This window comes from Kryptolebias marmoratus, linkage group LG10, assembly GCF_001649575.2.
Source record: "Kryptolebias marmoratus isolate JLee-2015 linkage group LG10, ASM164957v2, whole genome shotgun sequence".
NCBI classification, from domain to species: Eukaryota; Metazoa; Chordata; class Actinopteri; order Cyprinodontiformes; family Rivulidae; genus Kryptolebias; species Kryptolebias marmoratus.
This window is the reverse complement of record NC_051439.1, coordinates 1,185,858-1,209,022: the sequence shown is the minus strand read 5'-3', so window position 1 is coordinate 1,209,022 and position 23,165 is coordinate 1,185,858. Positions and strand designations below refer to the sequence as shown.

Sequence of the window (23,165 nt, the reverse complement as noted above, 5' to 3'; positions counted from 1 at the left end):
CGGCGCCCGGGCCGCCCTCCCGAACTCTGGCTCCGCTGAGGACGACGCCCGGGCCGCCCTCCCGAACTCTGGCTTCGCCGAGGACGGCGCCTGTTCCCACTTTGTAATCATGTCACCTGTCTCCATTTACCTAATTATCCTCAGTCTTTAAAACCCGGTCATTGCCTTCCACACTCCGCTGGTCCATTGTTTGATGTTTGTTTGTTGCTGTCTCGCTCCGTGTTTCCTGTATCTTGTTTCAGTTATGCTTTGTATTTAGTTTTTGTTTTTTGCTAAATAAATTTAAAAAATAAAGAAAATACTGTAGCGTCTCAATGTTTTGACTTAGTTTACTTTACTCACTCAGTAAAAACCTCCACACTGAAATGGGCTGCTGCTTATAGTGCAACACATAGACTGTATATACACTGCTCAAAGAAATTAAAGGAACATTTTGAAAACACATCAGCTCTTAGTTGTGGAAAAAATCATGTTGGATATCCATGCTGATATGGAATGGGTAATGTGTTAGGAACAAAAGGATGTCACATCATTTAATGAAAATGAAAGTTATCAACCCACAGAGGGCTTAATTTGAAGTCACCAAGAAATCTATACGGAATAACTGATGCAGCAGGCTAGTCTAATTTGCTGAAATGTCATTGCAGCAACTCAGAGTTCTACTCAGTAGTTTTTATGGTCTCCTGACAGTGTTGGGGCATGCTCCTTGAGATAACAGATGGTGTCCTGGGGTATCTCCTCTCAGTTTGTGAATGGTAAATGGACTGTACTTATATACTGTACTACTTTCTAGCCAATCAGGCTACTCAAAGCACTTTACAACTCAATCTGTGCCCTCATTTACCAAACCCCACACACATTTATACAGCACTGAATCTCTACAAAGCTAATCTGACTAAATCAATTTATGGAGACTACTTTAAACTCCTTTCATACACCGATGGGGCACACATCAGGGGCAGTGAGAGGTTCAGTGTCTTGCCCAGTGACATGCGATTCCTGCCAGGAATTGAACCTCCAGCTCTCTCATTGGAAGACGACTGAGCCACAGTCACCCTAAGGCATTGTACTGATGTGCCATCCTGGTGGAGTTGGACAGCTTATGCAACCTCTGTAGGGTCCAGATATTGCCAAATGCAAAACTACTGAAAATCAGTCATAACAAGATGAGGAGGGGAAAAATGTCTGTGGCTTCCACCTGCAAAAGCATTCCTGTTTTTGGGGTTTTCTCATTGTTGTCCTTGTGCACTTCCTGTTGTTAATTTCATTAACACCAAAACACCTGACACATGATTAACAACCCCTTTGATATTTCACGGACCAGATCAATATCCCAGAACTTTAACTGAATTTATATTATACTCTGATTAAAAAGTGTTTCTTTAATTTTTTTAGCAGTGTATTATAGACTAAATGTCATTGTTTCTCTTGTCGGGAAATGAATCCAACAGGACCAGATTTATGGGTGCTACCATGTTGTATTTTTGTAATCACTATGGGGCTTTAAGTCCTGCCTAGTCCCCCGCACACAGTCATGGTGTCCAGCAACTTTTATTTTAAGAATGAAATAACTCATTAAAGCTAAATGTTTCAGTAAAATAAATATTTGAACATACAACAGCAAGGTAAGAACTACACGAATCAACAAGAATGAACTACTGGAAAAAAATGAGCTGAGGTATGTTGTTTTTAATTTCACCAAGGGCAAAGACTTGATACTTTACATGGAGGGGGCAGGACCTAAAACTTGTACTGCCAGCATACAGAAAAGGTTGGTTCCATTCCAGCTTCACTTCCAGGTTTCAGGTCTGAGGTCTAGATAGATACAGTCAATTTTATGATGTAGCAACATAACTATGGCGTGTTTACTGACGGGGGGAAAAAAAATAGATCTTTGACAGCCACAGGCTGTTTCCTTGGTGCATCTCTATTTTTCATGCATCACATGACCCACAAGTGCACAGATTTAAAAAGGCATTTAACTTATCTGTATTGTTTTTAGTAGCAGAAAATGGTTTATTAAACATTTTTTTATTTCATGTTTTTTTTTTTGCCATGTTTAGTTGGCAAGTTTTCTTTCTTTCTGCAAAAAATACTAACATTAGTGCGTGATTTCTGTAAAAACACAAATGAAGTATAGGAAGGAGTGTTTTAAGATCATCATAATGATTAGTTTCCTAAATACAATCCCTGCTTGGCCTGTTTTGAGATAATAGTAGTAGTGAGGGGTTTTTCGCTTGTATGTATGGGAAATCCCTCACATAGCTCCCTGATCCTGTATTTGGAATGTGAACTCCACCTTAACTGCAGGGAGTTGGCTGATGTGTCAGGAGGAGGACTGAAACTATTGTTGGAGCATTGATGAAACTTGAATCCTCTCCGAGCAGCACTTTGAGGTAGCATGAGATCCTGCACAAAAATCTGTCTCAAATGCCTGCTAATGTTAAGAAAAAATGGGTTCAGAGCTTGTAAAGTGCTGCCTTATAACCCACTTGATTGAATAAAAGGCTAAAATCCCTTTATCTGGACTAGAGAAACTCAGAATATGTCAAGTTGATTTAACAGTGTTTGTATTTGTTTTTAGTGTTGCTTGAAAATAAGTGTCATTCTTTCGTGTGCTCTACTCCACCTTCTTGTCACATAGTAATTCTCAGAGCTGAATTGCAGAGTGATTGTTAGCTACGTAGTTTCACAGGCAATCTTCATGGGCGTTACCATGTTTTTCTGGGCTGAACTGAGCTCAGTGGCAGGATGATGATAATTGCATAACAGTGAATTATGTGACCTTTCTCCACAGCTGATAGTTATCCTAGTGTTTTTGCTATTGCAGGGAGCTCTCCAGTTTCTCTTTCTTTATATTCAGGTCAGAAAAAAAAACATGTCCAGCGAATAAGTTGGTCCAGTACAGTCGCAGAATTTAGGGAATTTTCAAAGTAATAACTTTCCATGGGAATTGGTAGGAATTTCGAAAAATTAACTGTAATTTATGGAAATGAATGGAAACAAACGCACAGTGCAAATTAAGTCACTAAATTTGTTACTTTCATAAACTTGATCAAATGCATTATCTGCTATGACACAAAACAAAATGTTTATTATGTCCACCAAGGAGGATATGTTTTGGAAGTGTTGGTTTATTTGTTTGTCTGTTCGCAAGATTACCTAAAAACTTGTCAATAGATTTTGATAAGGAATGTTGGGGTTGTCACAAGAAACAAATTTTGGTTTGTGCTCTTAGAGTGCTTCTAGTTTTTGTTTGGATCTGATACAACTAATACTACTTTTCATTTCAGCTGTTCTCTTTCCAGGGGTTGCCACAGTGAATCATCCTCCTCCATCTGACTCTGGCTTCTGTGTCCTCTGTCCTCACTCCAACTACCTCCATGTCCTCTCTAACTGCATCCATATGTCTCCTATTTATCTTTTTTTCTGTCAGCTGCATCTCTAACATCCTTCTACCAATATACCCACTGTCCCTCCTCTGCACATGTCCAAACCATCTCAGTCTGACCTCTCTAACTTTATCACCAGGTTGTTCAACCTGTGCTGTACCTCTGATGACCTCATTCCTAATCCTATCTATCCTTGTCTCTCCCAAGGAGAACCTCAACATCTTCAGCTCTGCCACTTCCTGTTCTGTCTCCTGTCTTTTTGTCAGTCCCACTGTCTCCAAACCATACAACATGGCTTCTCTCACCACTGTCTTGTTCCTTTCCTTGGACCTTTGCTGCCACCTTTTTTTCACAAATCACTCCTGAAACTTTTCTCCAGCCACTCCATTCTGCCTGGACTGTTTTCTTTACCTCTTTACCACACTCTCCATTTTCCTAGACAGTCAAGTCAAAGTACTTGAAGTCCTGCACCTCCCGCAGCTCCTCCCTCGGCACCCAGTCATATGCTTTTTCTAAATCCACAAAGACACAATGAAGTTCTTTCTGACCCTCTCTGTACTTCTGTATAGCCTCTTCTACTACTCATCATATGCGTCCTGTTTTTCCTTTGCTACCTCCCTCTTTGTCCTACGTTGCATCTCCCTATATTCCTGTCTACTCTCTTCAGCCCTCTTGCTGTCCCATTTCTTCCTGGCCAACCTCTTCCTCTAGATAACTTCACGCACTTCACTATTCCACCACCAGGTTTCCTTATCATCTTTTCTCTGTCCAAATGACAAACATTCCTACCTGTCTCTCTAACCACTTTTGCTGTAGTGGCCCAGTCATCTGAAAGTGCTTTCTTACCACCCAGAGCCTTTAACAGCTGTTTTCTGAACTCCTCACAACATTCACTTTTGTGTCCATTCAGATCTGCTCCAATCACCACTCTCTCATCTCTTCACATTTTCTCTTTCTCCTCTACTTCACATCCAACCTGTTGATCATAACCACTGACAACATTCAGCATCAGACTTTCTACTTCTACCTTAAGACACATCTCGCTATCTGACACTCTTTTTATTTCAACTACATTGCTTGCTAATTCTTCCTTCAGGACCACCCCTACTCAATTTATTTTTCTATCCACACAGGCTGTTTAAATTATCCACAATTTACAGTTATTTCCCATAATTTCCATGGAAGGTTTTACAATTTGGAATATTTTCAAAATTCCCCAGCTTAACTCTCAATGAAAAGTTTCTGTAAATTTTCTGCCCCTTTGCAACCTCGGACCAGATCAAGGGGTCATTAACAAAATTTGCTCAAGAGGCCAGAATTCTTCTTGTCAGTAGATACTGTGGGCATCAACATTTGATTAGACAATGTTTCTGGTAATTATAGTTAGTCTGTTTTGTTTATTTCAGTTTATAAATGGATGGCATATATCATATGTTTATATTTTTGAAAGATAAACAATTTTCCAGTTTTTCCTGTTGCAACTGGTAATTCCATCACAATTTATGAATGATAATATTGTTAGCTTTAGGTATGCTCACTTTAACTTATGCAATTAGTTGGGGTGGGAATCTGTAGGCATCTCACAATTAATTTGATTATGATTCAAAGGCCTTCAATGTGATTATAAGTTGAATATTGATGCATTTTTAATATATTGAAACTTAAATGGCTATGGCTCTTTTCACATAAATAAACACTAATTTATATATTTCTACACCTAATAAAGAGCTCATAATATTATGTAAAAGTGGTGGCTCCAAACATATGACAAACTTGCAGCAATTTATTCTTCTCAAAACATGTACTTATCTTGTGCTTTACTCATGCAAGGCTAATTAATACAGCCAAAGTGAAAGGAGAGAAATCAATCAAACCACTGATTTCAGATGCTGCTTTATTTTTTAGGACTGGTGCCTGTTTCATGTTTTGCTAAAAAAAAGACTATATCCACATGGTGGGGACTTGCAGTAAATTAAAGTTTACTCACCCCAAGTTCAGCAGCTGAAAACTCCTCTTATGAAGCAGAGGCATGTGCTGCTGCTAATTTTGCTTGTTGTAAAGTTTTATTGGCACAGCAGAAGTGGTTAGAGCTGTTGCCTCCCAGCAAGAAGGTTGCAGGATTGCTTCCTGACCTGGGGCCTTTCTGGGTGGCGTTTCATTTCTACTGGTTCAATGGGTCATTGTAGAGGAGGGTACAGGTATCCTGGTAATAGAACTGAGCTCAGCCATGATCATATTTACTACTTTATAATCATTTTAAAAGAAACTATAATGGCAGAAACAGACTCTATGACAGAGTTGTTTTTCTTTTCTTTTTTTTTTCTGGAGGGTACTAGGCCGTAGGTGTTGTTTCAACTCTGGCATTAAAGGCAGCAAGCAATATGCATTGAAAAACTGAGAACCCCACACATAAAAAAGTCAACTAGCTAAAGTTGTTATCTGTAAAGTGTGTCACAACGCTTATTAATTATCTGCTTGTCAGTACATTATATAGTCATAATGTAGGTTTATCTACTATATAAAGGATCCCGGAAATGAGAAACTGTCTGTTTTCTGAGATAGTGAAAGTGTGAGGTTCCTTTTTCAGATCAAACTGTCTGTACATCAGTGGGTTTGCTGTAGTCTGTTTTCTTTCATGTTGGTCTTTTATGTTTCATCTCTGACCGTCAAATGTGTTGTTTGTTCAGTTTGTTTCTGTTGTTTGTGACATTTAGGTTTTCGTGTTGACTCAGCAGAATGGAACAGTTTTTTCAGCTGCATTTTGGTTACTTTTATAAACTTTTCAGCTTCTTCTTTTGTTGTTTGAGCAATAATGCTGAGTGTCACAACAGTATAAGGCGAAGTCACACTTATTCAGCAGTTACAAAATTTTCTTGTTCATAATAATTTACATTTAGCAGAAATATGTATGATAATATACTATTGATTATATATTATTGATTTATAAATGCTTTCTCAATCCAAATTAAGTTGGGTAATGGAAGCTTTGTTTAACCTCTTGTGGAATGTTCTTGTACTTAAAAAATGGTGATCACGAAAGTGTGCCAAATGTGTGTCTTATATGGCTCATGTATACACAAAAGGGCCAATGTGGTTGATGTGGGGTGTGACTGTGACCCAGCAGTACAGGAAATGAAAAATCTAAAAGAACTTGGTTTCAAGTATTTTTTTTTTAGTCTTCCTTGCAGTGTTGGTAATTTCCTGTTGGCTGCAGAAACGCACCATACCTATGGAAGTTTTTCTGTCATTTATTTAATTTTTTTTTAGATGACCTAATTTTCCAGAACAGATGAGACTTTCCTATGAGTCACAATGTGGTGAGCTTGTTGGCACTGCTCTACTTTTGGGTGTTGCAGTATTTTTAAGAACTGCACCTCCCTTGTACAGGGACATTTACAGTTAGACTTGTTTTCTGTATTTATGTAGAGCATTTGCTTATTAAATCTTCATTGTTCTTGCGAACTGGAACATTAAACAATAGGGCCTCACTGAGGCATTGTTGAATGTCAGGCTACATACAGCAGTTCAGTACTTCATAGAGAGACATTGGCACTCCCTCTGTGACCCTGTTTGACATTATCTCAGTTCACAAATAGAGTGTAGTCTTATGATCACACTCAGTTTTAAACTAAATATATTGAGGGGCTGTCTCAAAAATGGTAGGTTGTGAAGGGTTTTTTCTTGCCTGCTGCTGAAAGGTGAAAGACGATAATGTTTTTGCCTGTGTCTGTTTGTGAGTGTGTTCATGTGTATGTCTGTTACCAAAATATCTCAATAACCACAACACATTTTTTATTGAAACATACAGAAAATAATAATAATTGGATGTACATCTACAACTGATTAACTTTTGAATTCAACCCGGTTCAAGATGGCAGCCACAGCCAACTGACCTTTAAAAAAACACAAAGATAGCTGCAGCTCAGTCGGTTTTACAGATATCAGCCTAGAATTTGGTGTAGTAGTAACTGAGACTGATCACAACAAATTCTGAATGCTAAGAGATTGCACAAGATCTTTGCCTAAAATTTTGCCTTAACTACTTGAAGTCATCTCTGTCCATAAACAAAATATCTCATGAACCATTAGATGGATTGTAATGAAACTTCAAGACAATTACAGATTGTTTAACATGCATTTGTACCTGATTAAGAACCAATATAGCATATGAAATTGGTTTGAATGTCTACATTTTTTTACAAAGTATCAACAAAGTGTGTTTGTTTATCAAATTTGAACAGATCCATCTTTATTGCAGGTGGTACCGGCTTAACTCTAAGACGGGAAAGAAGGAGAAGGAGAGGGGAGACATCCAAGTCACCATCCAGTTCACCCGAAACAACTTGACAGCCAGCATGTACGACCTTGTCATGAAGGACAAGGGAGCCTCCACCTTCAGCAAGCTGAAAGAGCGCATGAGGGGGAAGAGGAGATCCAGTGAAGATGACTCCTCTTCATCCGTCCTCCCGGGGGGTGGATATGGCTCTCTGTACCGCATGCGCCAAAGACTGCCAAGCGATGGAGGAGGAGAGGAAGATTATGAGGATGATGAGGGGGGCGAAGTCCGACGGAGTAAGATGAGGACCTTCTTTTTGAGGGGAAAGTTGCGGAAATCATCGGACACTCGCTCCAGTACTTCTCTGGGCTCGGAGAGCAGTGAGTCATCATCACGAGGTGGAAGCCTCAGTCCCACAGCTGGGATCAGTGTGGTGGTGTCTGACCTTTCCAACTCCCCCAGTAACAGCAGCAACTTCACCGCAGACAACAGTCCAGGTGAGAATGACTACAAGACTGTTCATTTCAATTTTATTGGCTATGGTGTGTTTTAGTTTCAAAAAGTTTAGTATAATTTTATTTATTAACCTTTATTTAACCAGGGAAATTCCATTGAATTCACAGATTGTTTTCAAGGGAGGCCTGGGCCTGAAGGCAGCCTAACATAATAATAATAATAATACTGACACACACAGTTTCAGGTTTTGTTTTTGTGGAACAGTCCTGCGGTTTTGTTTCAGAACAGTGGTTCCCAAAATTTTTTAGCTTTAGACCCACAACATTCCTAAGGCAGAGACCTGTTACCCTGGCTATTGCTAGTTAAAGTTTACAAACATTCTTATTAAATCAATGAAACTAGCATATAATGACAGTACAAACAGCCTTAACAACTCTTGAGAATATTTTCATCCATTGATGACTACTGTTTCACAACAATTATCACATCACAATATCTTTCACTTGGTCTTTGACTACCCACAATAAGGCCTAGACCCATGAGAGAGGTTGGACTTTTCTTTTCTACATGACTACATTTTTGTTTATGTTGACAAAGTCAAATATAAGATTTATTTTTTCATTTTGGTCATTTAAGATATGCGTTATATAGAAGAGAATTAGGGCCATGGTGACAAATTTTTTTCCTAGAATCTAAGATTAAACCCAGCATCCTGAGGAAACAAAAGGTAAGGATTCCAGTAAATGTTTTTCTACTGTGGCCCTAAACCTCTTCCATACATTTATGATGAGTTAAGAATGAACTTAAAATGAAAGTAGTGAACAGGCAGTGTCATACTTTAGCAGATTCACTGGGTGGAGGCTTGCCTTTATGTGCCAGAGTGAAAAAGGTGTTGCCCTTCAAAACACAATCTTAATTATGCAGAAAAAAATAATAATAACTGACAGTCATTTTTTAAAAACATTTTTATTCATTCCTACATGAAAATTGATGATTCTTGTGAAGGCATTATCTTGTGTTATCTTCTAATTAAAAAACTTGAAACTATAATTCATCATAGTCTTTTTACCTCTGCCAAGAATGACGTTTTCAGTGGTGTTGGTTTCTTTGTTTGTTTATCTGTTCACAAGATTACTTAAAAATTAATGAACAAATGTTGATGAAACTTTCAGGAAATGTTGGGGTTGTCACAAGAAACAATTGATTAAATTTTGGTGATGGTCTGAATACTGATCCAAATCTGACTGTTTTATTTAATGACTCTATGACCTTAGTGGAGGTTTGTGCTCTCAAAGTGCTTCTAGTTGTTTAATTAATTTTTATTTTTCTGTCTCATCATATCCTCCTTCTGTCTTTTTGGTACAGAGCACACGACCAACACGTCACCCAAGTCGTCCTCTCTCAAATGTGAGTTTGGTCATGAGACTAGTGAAGTCATCATTGCAGTGCCTCAGCCCACTGTTTGCGTTAACGAAAGCCATGCTTATGTCAAGCCCCTGGACCAAGGCTCAGGAAAACCTGCAGGTTCTTTAGGCCTGGGACTGTTGCAGAAGTCTTTGCCCCTCTCAGTCTCTTTACAGAACCTCAGTACACGGGCCTGTAGCGACCTCCCCAAAGGCCTTGTTGGAGATGGACGGCGCTGGTCTTTTGACAGGCCTGGTGAGGAGGAGAAAGCTGCCATAGCAGCAGCCCTGGAGAAAAGTGGCCCCAAGCAGGGTGAGGAAGAGGAGTGGCTGAAACAAAAATCTGCCTCAACTTCTTCTGCTTTGAAGGCGGAGTCAGAGACCCAGGGGAAAAAGCAGAGGAAGAACTTGTTCTCACATGGGCGGGGTGAATCTGGAGGTAAGGGTCAGAGTCGGTCGAAGGACGAGTCTGAACAGGTCTCTGCTGCCTCTCAGGAGAAACACAAGGGTTGGTTTGGATCAAAAGACCCACACAGCAAACCCAGGTGAGATGCTCTCTATCATTACATCTGATTTTATCAAAGCATAAATACACTTTGACACCTTGTTACAGCTTTAAACTAATGATGAGTTATCATTTCAGGATAAATAGAAATTGAATCAAGGTCAACAGACTTGCTGCACTGCTAAAGCTAATTTCCTCGATCATAACTTGAATATGGGGTTGTTTTAGGTACTGGTGATTTTTAGCCTTTGATCATATTTTGGGAATATTGGCCACAACAAAATGGTTTTGAAGGATAGGCAGTTGAAATGGAATTTTATAAATATATCACTTTGAGTCATGGGCTTTTGATTTAAATGGAGTACTTTAGTTAAATTAAACTACGTCCTTTGGAATATTAGGAAGGATGTAAATTTACAGTTATATAGTTATTTTTTTGAAAAACTAAAGGGATATTTTGGCTTTATTGAAGTGGTGGTTTTGTGGAAAAAATGATGAACAATAAATATCCAATTACATGTAAATAACTCTTTTTAACAGCTTCAATTTAGAGAATTAAAGGTTGGGGGGGTTTTTTTGCTAGTGAGGTTCTAGACCAAGGCTGGTGCTAGAACTGGTTCTTTTACTTTCTTCTAACTTAACAATAAAGTTCAAAAACCGGTTTAGTTTTCCACAGCTTGAGAGCCAACTCAGAGCCACGTCATTCTGTCACAATAAATGTCTCTTCCAGTAAATGTTATAGTTTCAGCTTTTGTAGATCACAGAGCAAAGAGAGACAGATCACAGGGTTTGTATTAATATTTTTACAGACAAATCACCAATTATTCTTATAAATACTGTTTTAAATCACATTTTTTGTTTGTGAACTCTCTTTACATCATTGTCAGTTTTGCATTACATGTTTATTCTGGCAGCTATATTATGAAGTTCCTGGTAGAAGTGCTCCAGGCTGCACTGGAAATGCTACAGCTAGCTCCTGTTGCTATTTAGGTTTCCAAATAACCACAGAATTCTATTCAGATATTTTTGGAAAAACTGACAGTGATGTAAAAGTGTACAAAATGGTATTTCCATGAATATTTGCATGAATTGCTATGATTTTTTGTGTGTGTGAGTGAAGCATTTTAAGACAGCAACATTCCACTTTTGTCTTTGTTGTGTTCAGGTCAGTCATTAGCTCATCAACTGAACTGAAACTCAATTTCCCTAAACTGATCTGGATATATATTAATAACGTTTTTGCAGTACCTGACTTCAAAATGGCTGGAATAGTTGTTTAACCCTCCTGAAGCCGTCCTAACTGAAGAAAGGAAGAGAAGCCTGTGTAACTTTGGGTCCATTTGACCTGAATGCCACTGGAGGGTTAAACAAACAGTTAGAATAAAACAGTAGTTGCAAACTTGGCAATCACATTATGACAATGAGACTCACAAAAGCCCTCTTGTGTTTGTGTGTGTGCATCATAATTCTATTTATAGCAATACTTTTGACCTTTTGATCGCTAACAATACCAGTATTTACACTGAGCTAATAGCTTCATCCACTCAACAAAAATAGGTTAAAGTGTTACTGATTTCTTTTTTTCAAAGAAAGATTATTTCCCAATCAGTTCAAATGTTCGTTCCATGTGGAATTTATTTATTTATTTATTCAGTATGATATAAAAACATTATGTGGTATTTGTTCGTATATCCTAGTAAAACTTATATTGTAGCAGCTAAAAGTGAAGTAAATACACCTACAGCAAGGTTATAGCTTGGTGTAATTGTTTACTTCCTGTGCACTAGCATGGCTGAGAGGTGCCTCCAGCTCTGAACACACCCCTCTTGGTCTTAGGCTCTGGTTACAGCAGGTATCTGCAATGCAGATGTCTCATAATATCTGTAGTATTGTTGGGAAATAAAGTCAATTACTATGAAAAGGCAATAGTAAGGTTGAAAAATATTTGCTCCCTTTGAGGTCATTGATGAGTGTGATGGTTTTATGGGAGCATTTGCAATGTGTGTATGTGGCTGGAAAGTGGGTAATTTTTTAAGGGGTTGCCACCAGCTGCACTGTATCTTCCTTTGTTTTCCTATGGTGAAATTCTCCTTCACTGTATTTCAGATTTATGCACATTATTAATCTTTAATTCAGATTAAATTTTATAGCAGTTCATGCAAATCCTATTTTATAAACCTTTGCACCTTAGTCAGTTTCTCAATACACAAATACTTACATGGAATTTTATAGTTATTTACAAGTGTAAACAGGAGCAGCAGTGACATTTGAAAGAGTCATTTTTAGCTTGACAATAAACTGAACCCATTTCTAAAGCTTTTTTTTCCACCTTATTTGTTGTTTATTTCCTATGAGTCTTATCAAAATCACAGATATAGAAATCCCACTTCATTTTTTGGAATTTCTTTTTTTTGAGTTAAGAGTTAAAGAGTTTTTTGTTTGTTTGTTTGTTTGTTTTTCAAATTGTTTAGAGTTTTAGGTTGAAAGTAGTCTTATAACAGCAACGTTTTCCTACAAAACAAAGCTATAAATTAGATAAGTAACTTTGAATTGTTTTGTTGCAGTTACTCTTGAACACACAAGTGTCCCCACTCAAACTTAAGGCTACAACATCAGGATTTTATGTGGAATGTACCATTCTAATATACGCCAACAGATTAAATACTGCATAGTATGCCTTTGATAATGTGGTTTGTGACAAAACACCTTCTGCAAGCTTTACTTTAGCTGTATAATCAAACCAAACTAATTGAAAGGACATTTTGCCCTTCCTTTCACAGCCTGGTGGTCTTCACTAAACTAGAGCCCAGCACTGACCCCAAACCACCACCTTTTCTACCTAGCCACCACCCCTTGGGTCCCCTCGTAGATTCTGCCTCTGTGATTTCTACATTGCACCACATTAACCCCTTCTGCCATTCCCAGACCGCACTCCTTCTTATATCCCCCTGTAACCCATTCTACTCCCTCCAGCAGCACAATCCGTTCTATGAAGATATACTAACCACTCAGCTCCTAAAAACGTCACCGCCTCCTTTGCCTTATCTTTCCAGCTCCAGGCCCCCCATTACTCTACTCTTTCCACAGCCAAGTAACCCTATCCTGACCCATGATAACCCAGCTGTAGAGGACATCATCATGGACACTGATCCAAACAGCAAAGTGACATCCAAAGTTGAAGAAAGACCTCTTTCTCCAGTTCCCATGGAAAGGAAGGAACCTCTTTGCCAAAAGTCATCAAACCCTTTCATGTCTGACCCTGATTCGGAATGGAATGAAAATTTTGCAGCATTTGCAGCTTGCAGGCTGCACTCCACTGAGGACCTCACTACAGAATGCAGAACACAACAAAATGCAGTCAGTGACCATCCACTGGAACACTACTATAATAAAAGCGAGTTATGGCCCGTCATAGATGTTGATGAAAACACAAATGTTAATGACTCTCTGTATCATCAACCAGAGGGCACATTTTTATTTGAGATGTCTACAGTTCCCAGTCAGGCAAAGTACAATAACACTTATCACAATGACCCTTTTCATCATTTTCTTGAAACAATCCCAGAGCAGAGAATCTTTGAGAGCAACGACATAACTTTAAACACTTCTCCTAATTCTCCAAAACTGAGTGCTTTCACTGAAACTGAACACAACAACAATATTACTAATGGTTTAACTGAAGCTAACGTTAATCCAGCTGCCTCTCACATCTCAGCCACACAACTAAATGGCAGCTCTCCAGATCTTAGTACTTCTGGCCTCGGCAGTTCAGCAGAAGATGATGGCCTCTCCTATTTTTCCTGTCAGTCTGACAAATTTTCTGCATCATCCTCTGAGGAAACTGAAAACAATACCCTCCACGTCATAAAGTCAGCTGTGGTAAAAAATGTAGAGCCCTCAGAGCCTGAAGACAGTATTGCTGACACGTCAAATGATCTTCTTTTGATCGATGTTTCCCAACAAAAGATAACTATTCATGAAGATAACTGGGAAAATTTTGATTTGAGCAGTTCAGAGAAGTCTTTGACGCCTCAGATGCCAACACTCAAATCTGTAACTGCAAAATGGGAAATGGAAAGTGAAAGTGAAGATACTCGTATACTAAACTCTTCCAATTTGTACCCTGACCTGTTGTTAAATCCATTGGAACCTCAGCTAAAATCCATTGTTTCTTCACAGTTGGACAATGAAAATGGAGAAGAAAGTACAGTTTCTACTGTTGATTTTTCTAAGGATTTTGATTGCTTCATGAAAAATACTACAGATGGGATGACTCATGTGTCTCCATTTGATGAATTACCTTCCACAGTAACATCATTACACATCACAACTTCTTCTCCGGATGCCAAGCATGATTTGTTGGATGCATCATTTGAGAATACTGATTTCGGAAAGCCGGAAGCTGATGTTCCGTTTAGCTATTTTAGTGATTTTCTTGATATCGGCCACATTGAGAACAGTCCTCGTCAAGTCTTCGACAGTAATTTGTTACAAGCACAGACATCTGATCAAAATAGCAGAAACTTTCTTCAAAGCCTTTATGTCAGCAGCGACATGCAGGATTATCAAACATGTGATTTTCACCCATCTTTCAAAGTTTTTGGTTTCTCAGACCAGAACAAGTCTCTGCACTCTGCAAACTCAACTATCTGTGGGGACTTAAGTGACATTCAGACAACCACTGGTGTTGTTTCATCACTAGAAGATTGTAAGAATGGATTCATGTCATCTGAGAAAGAAATTAGCCAAACCAGTGGTTTCAAAGAATCCCTCAATTGGACTAAGGACAAGATGGAAAATCTTGAGACACGCCTCACAGTCAGAGATGGATTACAAATCCTGCCTGCACCACTGCCAGACTCTGATATGAGCTGTAATCCAAAAGATCTCAACAATGGAGAGTTGAAGAATCAGCATGGCACTTTACCTGACATGTTTTCAAATTGTGCCCATGGACATGATGCTACACTTCACCGTTCCCAGTCTGAGGGTGCACTGACACCTAGCTTTAACAAAATTCTCCTGCCATCTTTTGGGAGCAATCCCAGTCTGATACAGAGGTCTTTCTCAGCTCTGGTTGACCCTGACTTCCCCATGCCTATCTCCTTTGCTTCTCCTCTAATTCCTGAAAGCAATAGCACTCCTGTAGCTCTCTGTGCCCTCTCTCCCCTTGCAAACATCTCAGCCACAATGCCTCTTAGCCCAGCACAAGGTAGCGCACCAAAACCAGTACTGGACAAGACAGAGCAGCAGTGGGAAGCAGCCAACCAGCAGAGCAGGTGAGGTTGCACATACTCAGTACTTGGTGAAAAGGTGGAGAGGAATTTCTATCCTGTTTTCTCTTTGGTGTCCTCCTGCCGCTCTGCTTCAGCCTGCTTGTCTTCCATGCCAACTCTCAGGGGTGTTCTCCTTCATGGTGTGATCTTCGATGATTTATCACTTTGTTAAAAGAACATGCATGCGCGCGCACACACACACACACACACACACACACACACACACACACATACTTGTGTTAACAGGACTCTTCTGCAGGTTTGAGGTGTGTGTCCTGGCTGTGGTACCAGGAGGGGAAACTGAAACCTCAGGCCAATTAGCAGTTATTATTTTGCCCTGGTTCCAACAACACACAAGATCTACCTCACAATACACACCCATATTTACACACAAAACTCCCCCCTCTCTACAGGGAAACTTGGTGTCACACAACCATACTCCTGCCATTATTTTATTCAAAATTCTGTCTTTTTTCTGAAGCTAAAAAGGTGTTGTTTTGTTATTTCCATTTCACCTTGTGGTAATAACACATTTAGCACAATTCTTCATGTTTGATTGCATCTATGCATGTAATTAAGTACCTTCATTTCATATTTAATTTACACTACTTTTTAAAAGAATGTTGCTCTTGTTCTCCTTTGATATTGGTTTATTGTTTTTAATGGGTTTCTTAGTGTCTGGTGTCATATTGGAAGTCTTAATAACAATCTATTGTGTTTAAAAATAACCTTTAAATAAATTGAAATTACACAGTCACTGACTCTTAATGCAAGCCAAGCCAGCGACTAGTGCAAATGTAGGTCACTGACACAGGAAATTGTCTTTCCTGTGCTATTTGACAGTTACCACTTCTGAAAATTCTTAAAGTTCAAATAGAGATATAGATGTGGTGGGGTGATGTTTGCTGGTCAGATCCCAGAAAGGAAACCATAGTTTCCAAACACAACCATTGATTTGAACAGAAACTATTATTCTACAGAAAACTTGGATTCTGTGTGTTTTTACGGTGGCTGACAAGTGCAAACACGCAGCAAATACCGAGCTGTGCTGCAAACAGCTAATCGCACATGAAACACTTGAATAATGCAAACTACAAAAAGCAAATGCAAAAACAAATACTGCAAAAAACAAAAACACCAGCAAGTGAGAGAAGCTGCAAACCAGACCACTAGGGGGACTCGAGGTTGAATATTTGCGCTCTGTGGATTCAGTGGTGTCTTCCTGCCGTTTGACCCGGTGCTGGCATTAAGATGTCAGTCAGTTCACCTCTGTGTGCCATCTCCTCTTACACACGGTGGTAAATTACCAAACCAATGACACTTGAAAAAAAAAATTAAAAAACCTCTACGTCATGTAAATTTCTGACCAAGAGTTAATGTTGAATAGTTTCACTAGACTGGACAAATAAAACACACCTATTTTTTTCTGATTTTAAAGCATTTTATATTTTTTATTAATGTTAAGTTTTTTTTCTCAATAGCTTCCATGTCTTGAGACCAGGTGATTAAAAAATTGATGTTACATTCTTTCATTAGGTGGATTTGTCTTGTTACTCCAGTCTAATAAAACAATTCAGCAATAATCGTTTGTCACCTGGTCCCAAGGTGGTGTCTCTTACTTGCTGGTAATTTGGGTTTTTGCAGTATTTTTCTTTTGCACTTATTTTTTGTAGTTTGTATCATTCATGTGTTTGCAGCGTGTTTGCCATTTGTGGAGTATTTCACTCTTTGCTGTGCGTTTTACTGTTTGCAGCACCTTTAGCTATTTGCTGCACATTTACACCTGTCGGCTGTTGTAGATTTCTCACAATAAAAGCTCAATTAAAATTTTGAACTTGTGATCTGTGACACCAATTTAAAATTTTGAGATTTTAGTTTTATTTATTAAGTGAAAGGGAAACAAAACTAGAGATGTTTGCACTTTCTGTGAAAATGCAGTCTGAATACTGAATAACTGTTGAAATTTGTTGAAGAAGCTGAAACTGAATTGTTGCAGTTAAAATAAGCAGAACAAAACTGAAATGAATAAAATTGTTGCTAAAAGCTCTACCTAAAAGTTAAAATGACCAAAACAATAGCTGAAAACTAAAACAACAAATCTATACCTTAAAGCTGAACAGTAGTTGAAAGCCATACAAAAAATGTATGGAATAAATTATAAACAGGAAAACAAATTGTGTAAATGCTGAATCAGCCTTCACACAATAAAGAAAATAGATTTGCATTACAGATAATGAACAAAAATAATATTTTTAACCTATTCTTCAGGCCTGAATGTCAATTAACCAAAACAATGAGAGAAGACATTCTGTTATTAAAAAGGTGTTAGTGTCTATATAATATTGAATACTACAGTGTTTTCAGGGTTCACAATAAATCTCATCACATTTATCTTGTGATCTTTTCAGTATAGATTTTTAATTTCACAAATGGCATTGTTTACCAGAAAACATTCAGTCAATAATTATAAATATCAAAATGCTTTTTTTCAGTGTTTATAAAATTACATTTTTTATATTTGAATACTAAAATACAGCTCTGATCCCCATAATTGCAGGATCCTTATTTGTTGTCGTAATATGTTTGAAATGTTTTTTTTTTCAAATAACTTCTTTGTCATACTAGTTAAATGCTGAAAGGAGAAGGAAATCTTGAAAACTACAGCGAAACTTGATGGGCTGATAAATAGATATGTCCAAGAACAAGAAAGCTCCAGTATGAACACCAGATTCTGTTTTTCAGCTTTTTGGGCAAACACCAGTAGGCAGCTGAGCAGTCAGAGAAGTGTTGGACCATGTGAAAATCTGTATGAATCTTGTTCTTTCAAGCCTTCACCCAGTGAAGCCCCTGACAACTGCCATGCTGGCTGAGGAGAAGCGGTCAGTGCTGGCCACCGGCCTGGAGAAGCTCAAGTCCACCATCCATCCAGGGAGGAGCAGCCAGACCACAGAGCAGGAGATGGACAGGAGGAAGGTATGCTTTTTCTGCTAATTTGTTGAAGCACAACGCCGTGATAGTTTGATTCATGCAGCTTTTGTACAACCCCAATTCCAATGAAGTTGGGGCGCTATTTAAAACAAATAAAAACACAATATGATGATTTACAAGTCATTTTCAAGCTATATTCAATTTAATATACTACAAAGACAAGATATTTAATGTTCAAATGGATAAACTTTGTTTTTTTGCAAATATTCACTCATTTTAAATTTGATGCCTGCAACATCAAATTCTCTAGAATAATAGATTCATTGCCAGAAAATCCTAAAATTATGCATCACAGTAGTTTTCTGATTATATATACAGAATATCTGTCACTCAAAAATCCCATCACCCCACTTGTTGGACTAACTCCCTGTCAACTTTAAAAGTAATCATTAGACATACATCTGCAACTGATTCAAGTTTTGGGTCAACTTGATTCAAGATGGCCACCATGGCTAAGAAACATTACTAAACACATAAATGGCTATAACTTGTCCATCTTTAGATATTGAACTACAATTTGGTGTTAGTAGCTGAGAGCCATTCCCAAAACATACTTTGAACACTAACAGATTGTACGAGATCTTTGTTTAAAATTTGGCAGTTAACTGTTTGGAGTGAACTCTGTTAGCAAAATATCTCATGAACCACTGTATGTATTCCAATGAAACTCAGGAAATATTAATTAGTTGTACCGTTACAACTGATTAACCTTTAGACTCAATCCAATTCAAGATGGTTGCCACAACCCGCTGACCTTAGAAAACACAAAAGTGGCTATGTGGTGTGGTCATAGCTGAGAGTCATTCACAAAACATACTGAGTTTGACGTCTTGCTATATCGCATTGAGGTTGTGCATAACATTTTCAATGGTTGATAAAACTGGCTATAACACTGTCTTGACAATCTCTCGACTTTCAAATCACAACTCAAGACTCATCTGTTTAAGCTAGCCTTTTCTCTGTAACTTTTCTTGTTGTTACTCTTCTATTGCTGTTATTCTTGTTGTTATTCTTATGTGTCCTTATATTGTAAAGTGTCCTTGGCTGTCATGAAAGGTGCTACAAATAAAATGCATTATTATTATTATTATTATTTTCTCATGATAAGATGATCTTGGTCTAACACTCTGCCATGCATTCCTTCATTAATGTTAGTGCAAATATCTACATTTGGCACTAGCACATCATTTATCATAACACCAAATATTGTCCTGTTCATCTTTATTTTTTCCCCTAGACCAGATAGGTATCACTACCATTTGTTGTCTTCTATTCATCACCTCCTGTTATTTCCTGTCTTCAGTCTCTGACAGAAGGAGCAGGCTCATACTACCACCTGACTCACAGCGAACTCATCACCCTTCTGGTGCAACGCGAGGCCGAACTGGAGAAGCAGAAAGCGGAGTTTGAGCATCAGAAACGTTTGCTGGCAAAGAGGGAGGTGGAGTTGAAGAAGCTGAAACCACAAGTCAAAGACCTGGAGGACTACATTGACACGCTGCTGGTGCGCATCATGGAGCAGAAGCCAACACTTCTGCAAGTGCGCTCCAAGTTCAAGTGAAACCACTGAGGAACAGCAGTTCGATTTGCATCTGTTCACTCAAAACCTCCACAAAAGCTCTTTAGTCTTTCCACTGCTACGCTGTCCTTTTTGATACAATCATTTAGGCACCGAAAGATGTCGAGTTAAATTTTTTCTAGCCGGCATGCTTTACTGTTCTTTAAAAGACAGGTTTGATTCTAGTGGTTTTGAATGTAGCACGTCCTCAGGTTGCCTTCAGGTTAACAAGTTAGTTGGTGGGTTCCAAACCCAAATGCTTCCATTTGAGATCTTGATTGTAGAAACATCGAGTCCTCACACATCACTTTTATCACCTTTGCATACAACTGAAAAAATTGATGTGATCCAATTTGCTCAACATAAATGACTATTTTTTGAAAGTGTCATAGCTTCATAGGAAGTGGAGAGTTAGTACTTGAAGTGATTATCCTGTTTTTCTTTTTTTTTGTCCATCATCTGCAAACTGTCACATCAATGCCAGTCATTTTTACATAAACCTGTTAAATTTTGTATTCATTTCCCTTTAAACAGGCAGACCCTGTCAGTTTTCTTGAGTGCCTACAATTTACCTGAAAATTCTCTGATTGTCATCTTTAAAACCCCTAAAGGAATTTTCATTAACCACAGACAAGATAATCCTTAGAAGGACTGTCTAGTGATTTTTAAAGTTATGTTCTGTCAAATAGTTATCAGTAGCTAGCTAGCAGCTGTGACATCAGTCAGATAGCATGGAGCATTGAGAAAAGGGTAGAAGTCCTTGTCCAGTCTAGACTAATGGCTAGCCAAATGAGGGCTTTTTTTATTTTGTTGACAAACATCTTTCTCAAAAAAATGACATAGTGGTATTAAAAAAGCTACATTTGCTAATATTAAACATCTACCCTTTTGTTTTTGTTTAGTTTGTTGCTGTTTTGTCAACCAAACATCTGTTAGTACACAAATGTATGGGTGCTGAGTCAGTGTGCATACATTCGCATAGTAGCACAGATATTTACACCACAATCTAAACAAACTGTCTTGCAAAAGTTTTGAGGTTTAAAATGACCTAATACAGTGTTCTTTCACACCAGTATGTTGTTTTTGAGAAAGAGTTGTTTTAGAAACCTGAAAAATGTATAAAACAACGTAACTGTGTTACAGAGAAAAGAGCAGAAGTCTTTGTCCAGGCTAGGCTAAGGACTTCTGCTCTCTCTGCTCTCTCTGCTCTCTCTGCTCTCTGCTCTCTCTGCTCTCTGCTCTCTGCTCTCTGCTCTCTCTGCTCTCTGCTCTCTCTGCTCTCTGCTCTCTGCTCTCTGACTGATATCATTGCTGATAAGGTATTCACTGTTGAAAGCTATTTGACAGAACATCACTTCAATGATGACCAGACTATCCTTTTACGTTTCAGAAGCTTGGAAATTTTTCCTTTCAGTTTGGCAATTGATAGATTAGGTCAGTGGTTCCCAAAGTGTGGGTCGCACCCCCTAGGAGGGGCACAGTGCCATTCCGGGGGGGGGGGAAAGCGAGATGGATAAATGAAACAAAAAACCCAAAACAAAACAAAAAAACAGTGCCTGACTAAGCATAATGGACAGGTTTTTAACCCAATTTTGCACAGAGGCTTTTTCTTATGTATTGATGATAGCAAAGTTGAATATTGTTACATATAAAAAAAAGAAACATGTTTGAAATAACACTGACAGCAAAGAATCCTCTTCTACAGTATAGAACTGGAAAAACAAAAGAATTTCACTGTAAAGATGGTTTGTAGTTTGTTTTGTTGCAACCTGAAGTGTGAAATAAACTTCAGTGGAGTTTGAAAACAAAATATTTTTATAGGTTTATTTCTGGTTGAACGATGTGTGAGCCCAGTTGATTTTTTTTCCTTTTTTTTGGGAGGGGGGGGATTTTATTGTAATCCATAGGGGTGCCTAGAAGAATATCTTTGGGAACCACTGGGTTAGGTCATTATTTGAACTATAAAATGTTGTTTATGTAGTCTCAAAAGGAAGTCCTACCTTCAGCAATACCATTACACAATAGAAGCACAATACTAACAAAGGCATCATGGTGGATTTAAAGTCTTTTGCAAGTTAAAACATGACTTAAATGATCCTAAAATATCTGACTTTGTGCTGTTTGATTGGCATCTATTTATTTCTAATCCTTTAAAACTGGTTTAGGAGTGACACTGTACAATCGCAGAGTGCTCTGACTAGTTTTTGAAACTGCAAACAAAATGAAAGGCATAAGTGTTCAGCTCCTTCATGTCCACATTGCTGGGAACTGATTGTATCTTCTAAACGTTCTACAGTGTTCTTAGCCAGCAAAAGGTTCAATTTCACTGCACTGCAACCACTGTTTATCTTTTGCCAGCTTCTTTCCTTTTCACTCCATTTCTTCTGTCTGTTTTGTGCTCAGCCCCATAAGCTAACCAATTCTCATAAAGGTCACAGTGTTATCAGGTGAAAACAGTATCCGTCAGTACCAAGATCAGGCCCTGCTGTTCTCTGATCTTCATGTTTCTGCCTTCCCACATGTGTGTTATCAACACAACTCCAGTGCATTGAGAAGATGCCTGCAACATGCTGGTACTTGACTTCCATCCCTCAGTGTTCTTGTGCCACATCTGCTTCTGCTCCAGCACGCATAATGCTTCCAGGTGTTACAAAAGGGATGTATACCGTATTGAAATGCCAAACGCTGCCTTATTTTTGTTTTATTTTGATGTTCTGTTGAAAATCTAGCACCTCATTTTACTAGTCAGTGCTCAAAGGCAGATTATGAAGAAAAGCCACCTGTTCACTGAAAATATGTTTTAACTCTTCTGATGTTTTATGATATTGTTTAGATCACTGCACAAAATAAAATAGTATGCATACCAATAGAAACTATCAGTGATTTACTGTGAAATGCCAAAAAACATGAACAAAATACTTCATCTTATAGAGCTGATTGTTACACCATAAAGCATTCTGATATGATACCACTTTCAACAGCATTTGTGGATGTTCTTGCACTACTTAAATATCAGATTCAAACCTCTGCTGTACCTGTCTGTGTGATATTGGTATAGTTAGTTTGACTTTACACTGTACTGCACTTTTCTGATCACTCTGTGATTAAGCACTTGGCCTTGTTTTGACACCTTTCAGTGTTCATTTGCCAGAGATCTCAAAGCAAACATTTAAAACCTTGGTTCTGCTGTGTGATTGCAACATTGGTATCACATTAGGATGACTGTGTAAACACATTAGATATAAATTGGCACCTGCAAAGAGCAGGAAAAGTAATCCTCTTTCATGTCTTCGACTTGGTAAGGTTTATAT

General features: G+C 38.3%; 1 protein-coding gene across 2 annotated transcripts in view; it reads left to right on the top strand.

The window, feature by feature from the left end:
• Positions 1-19,888, top strand: part of rab11fip5a (RAB11 family interacting protein 5a (class I)) — a 42,600-nt gene extending 22,712 nt beyond the window's left edge. The window contains exons 2-6 of one of the 2 annotated variants that reach the window (XM_017433437.3): positions 7,651-8,165; positions 9,490-10,072; positions 12,813-15,311; positions 18,137-18,281; positions 19,600-19,888. In XM_017433437.3, coding sequence (XP_017288926.1) covers positions 7,651-8,165; positions 9,490-10,072; positions 12,813-15,311; positions 18,137-18,281; positions 19,600-19,857 — 4,000 coding nt within the window. In that variant the 3' untranslated portion in view covers positions 19,858-19,888. The remainder of the gene's footprint in view (positions 1-7,650; positions 8,166-9,489; positions 10,073-12,812; positions 15,312-18,136; positions 18,282-19,599) is intronic. The other variant, XM_017433438.3, reaches the window with a different exon arrangement.
• Positions 19,889-23,165: the final 3,277 nt, after the last annotated feature.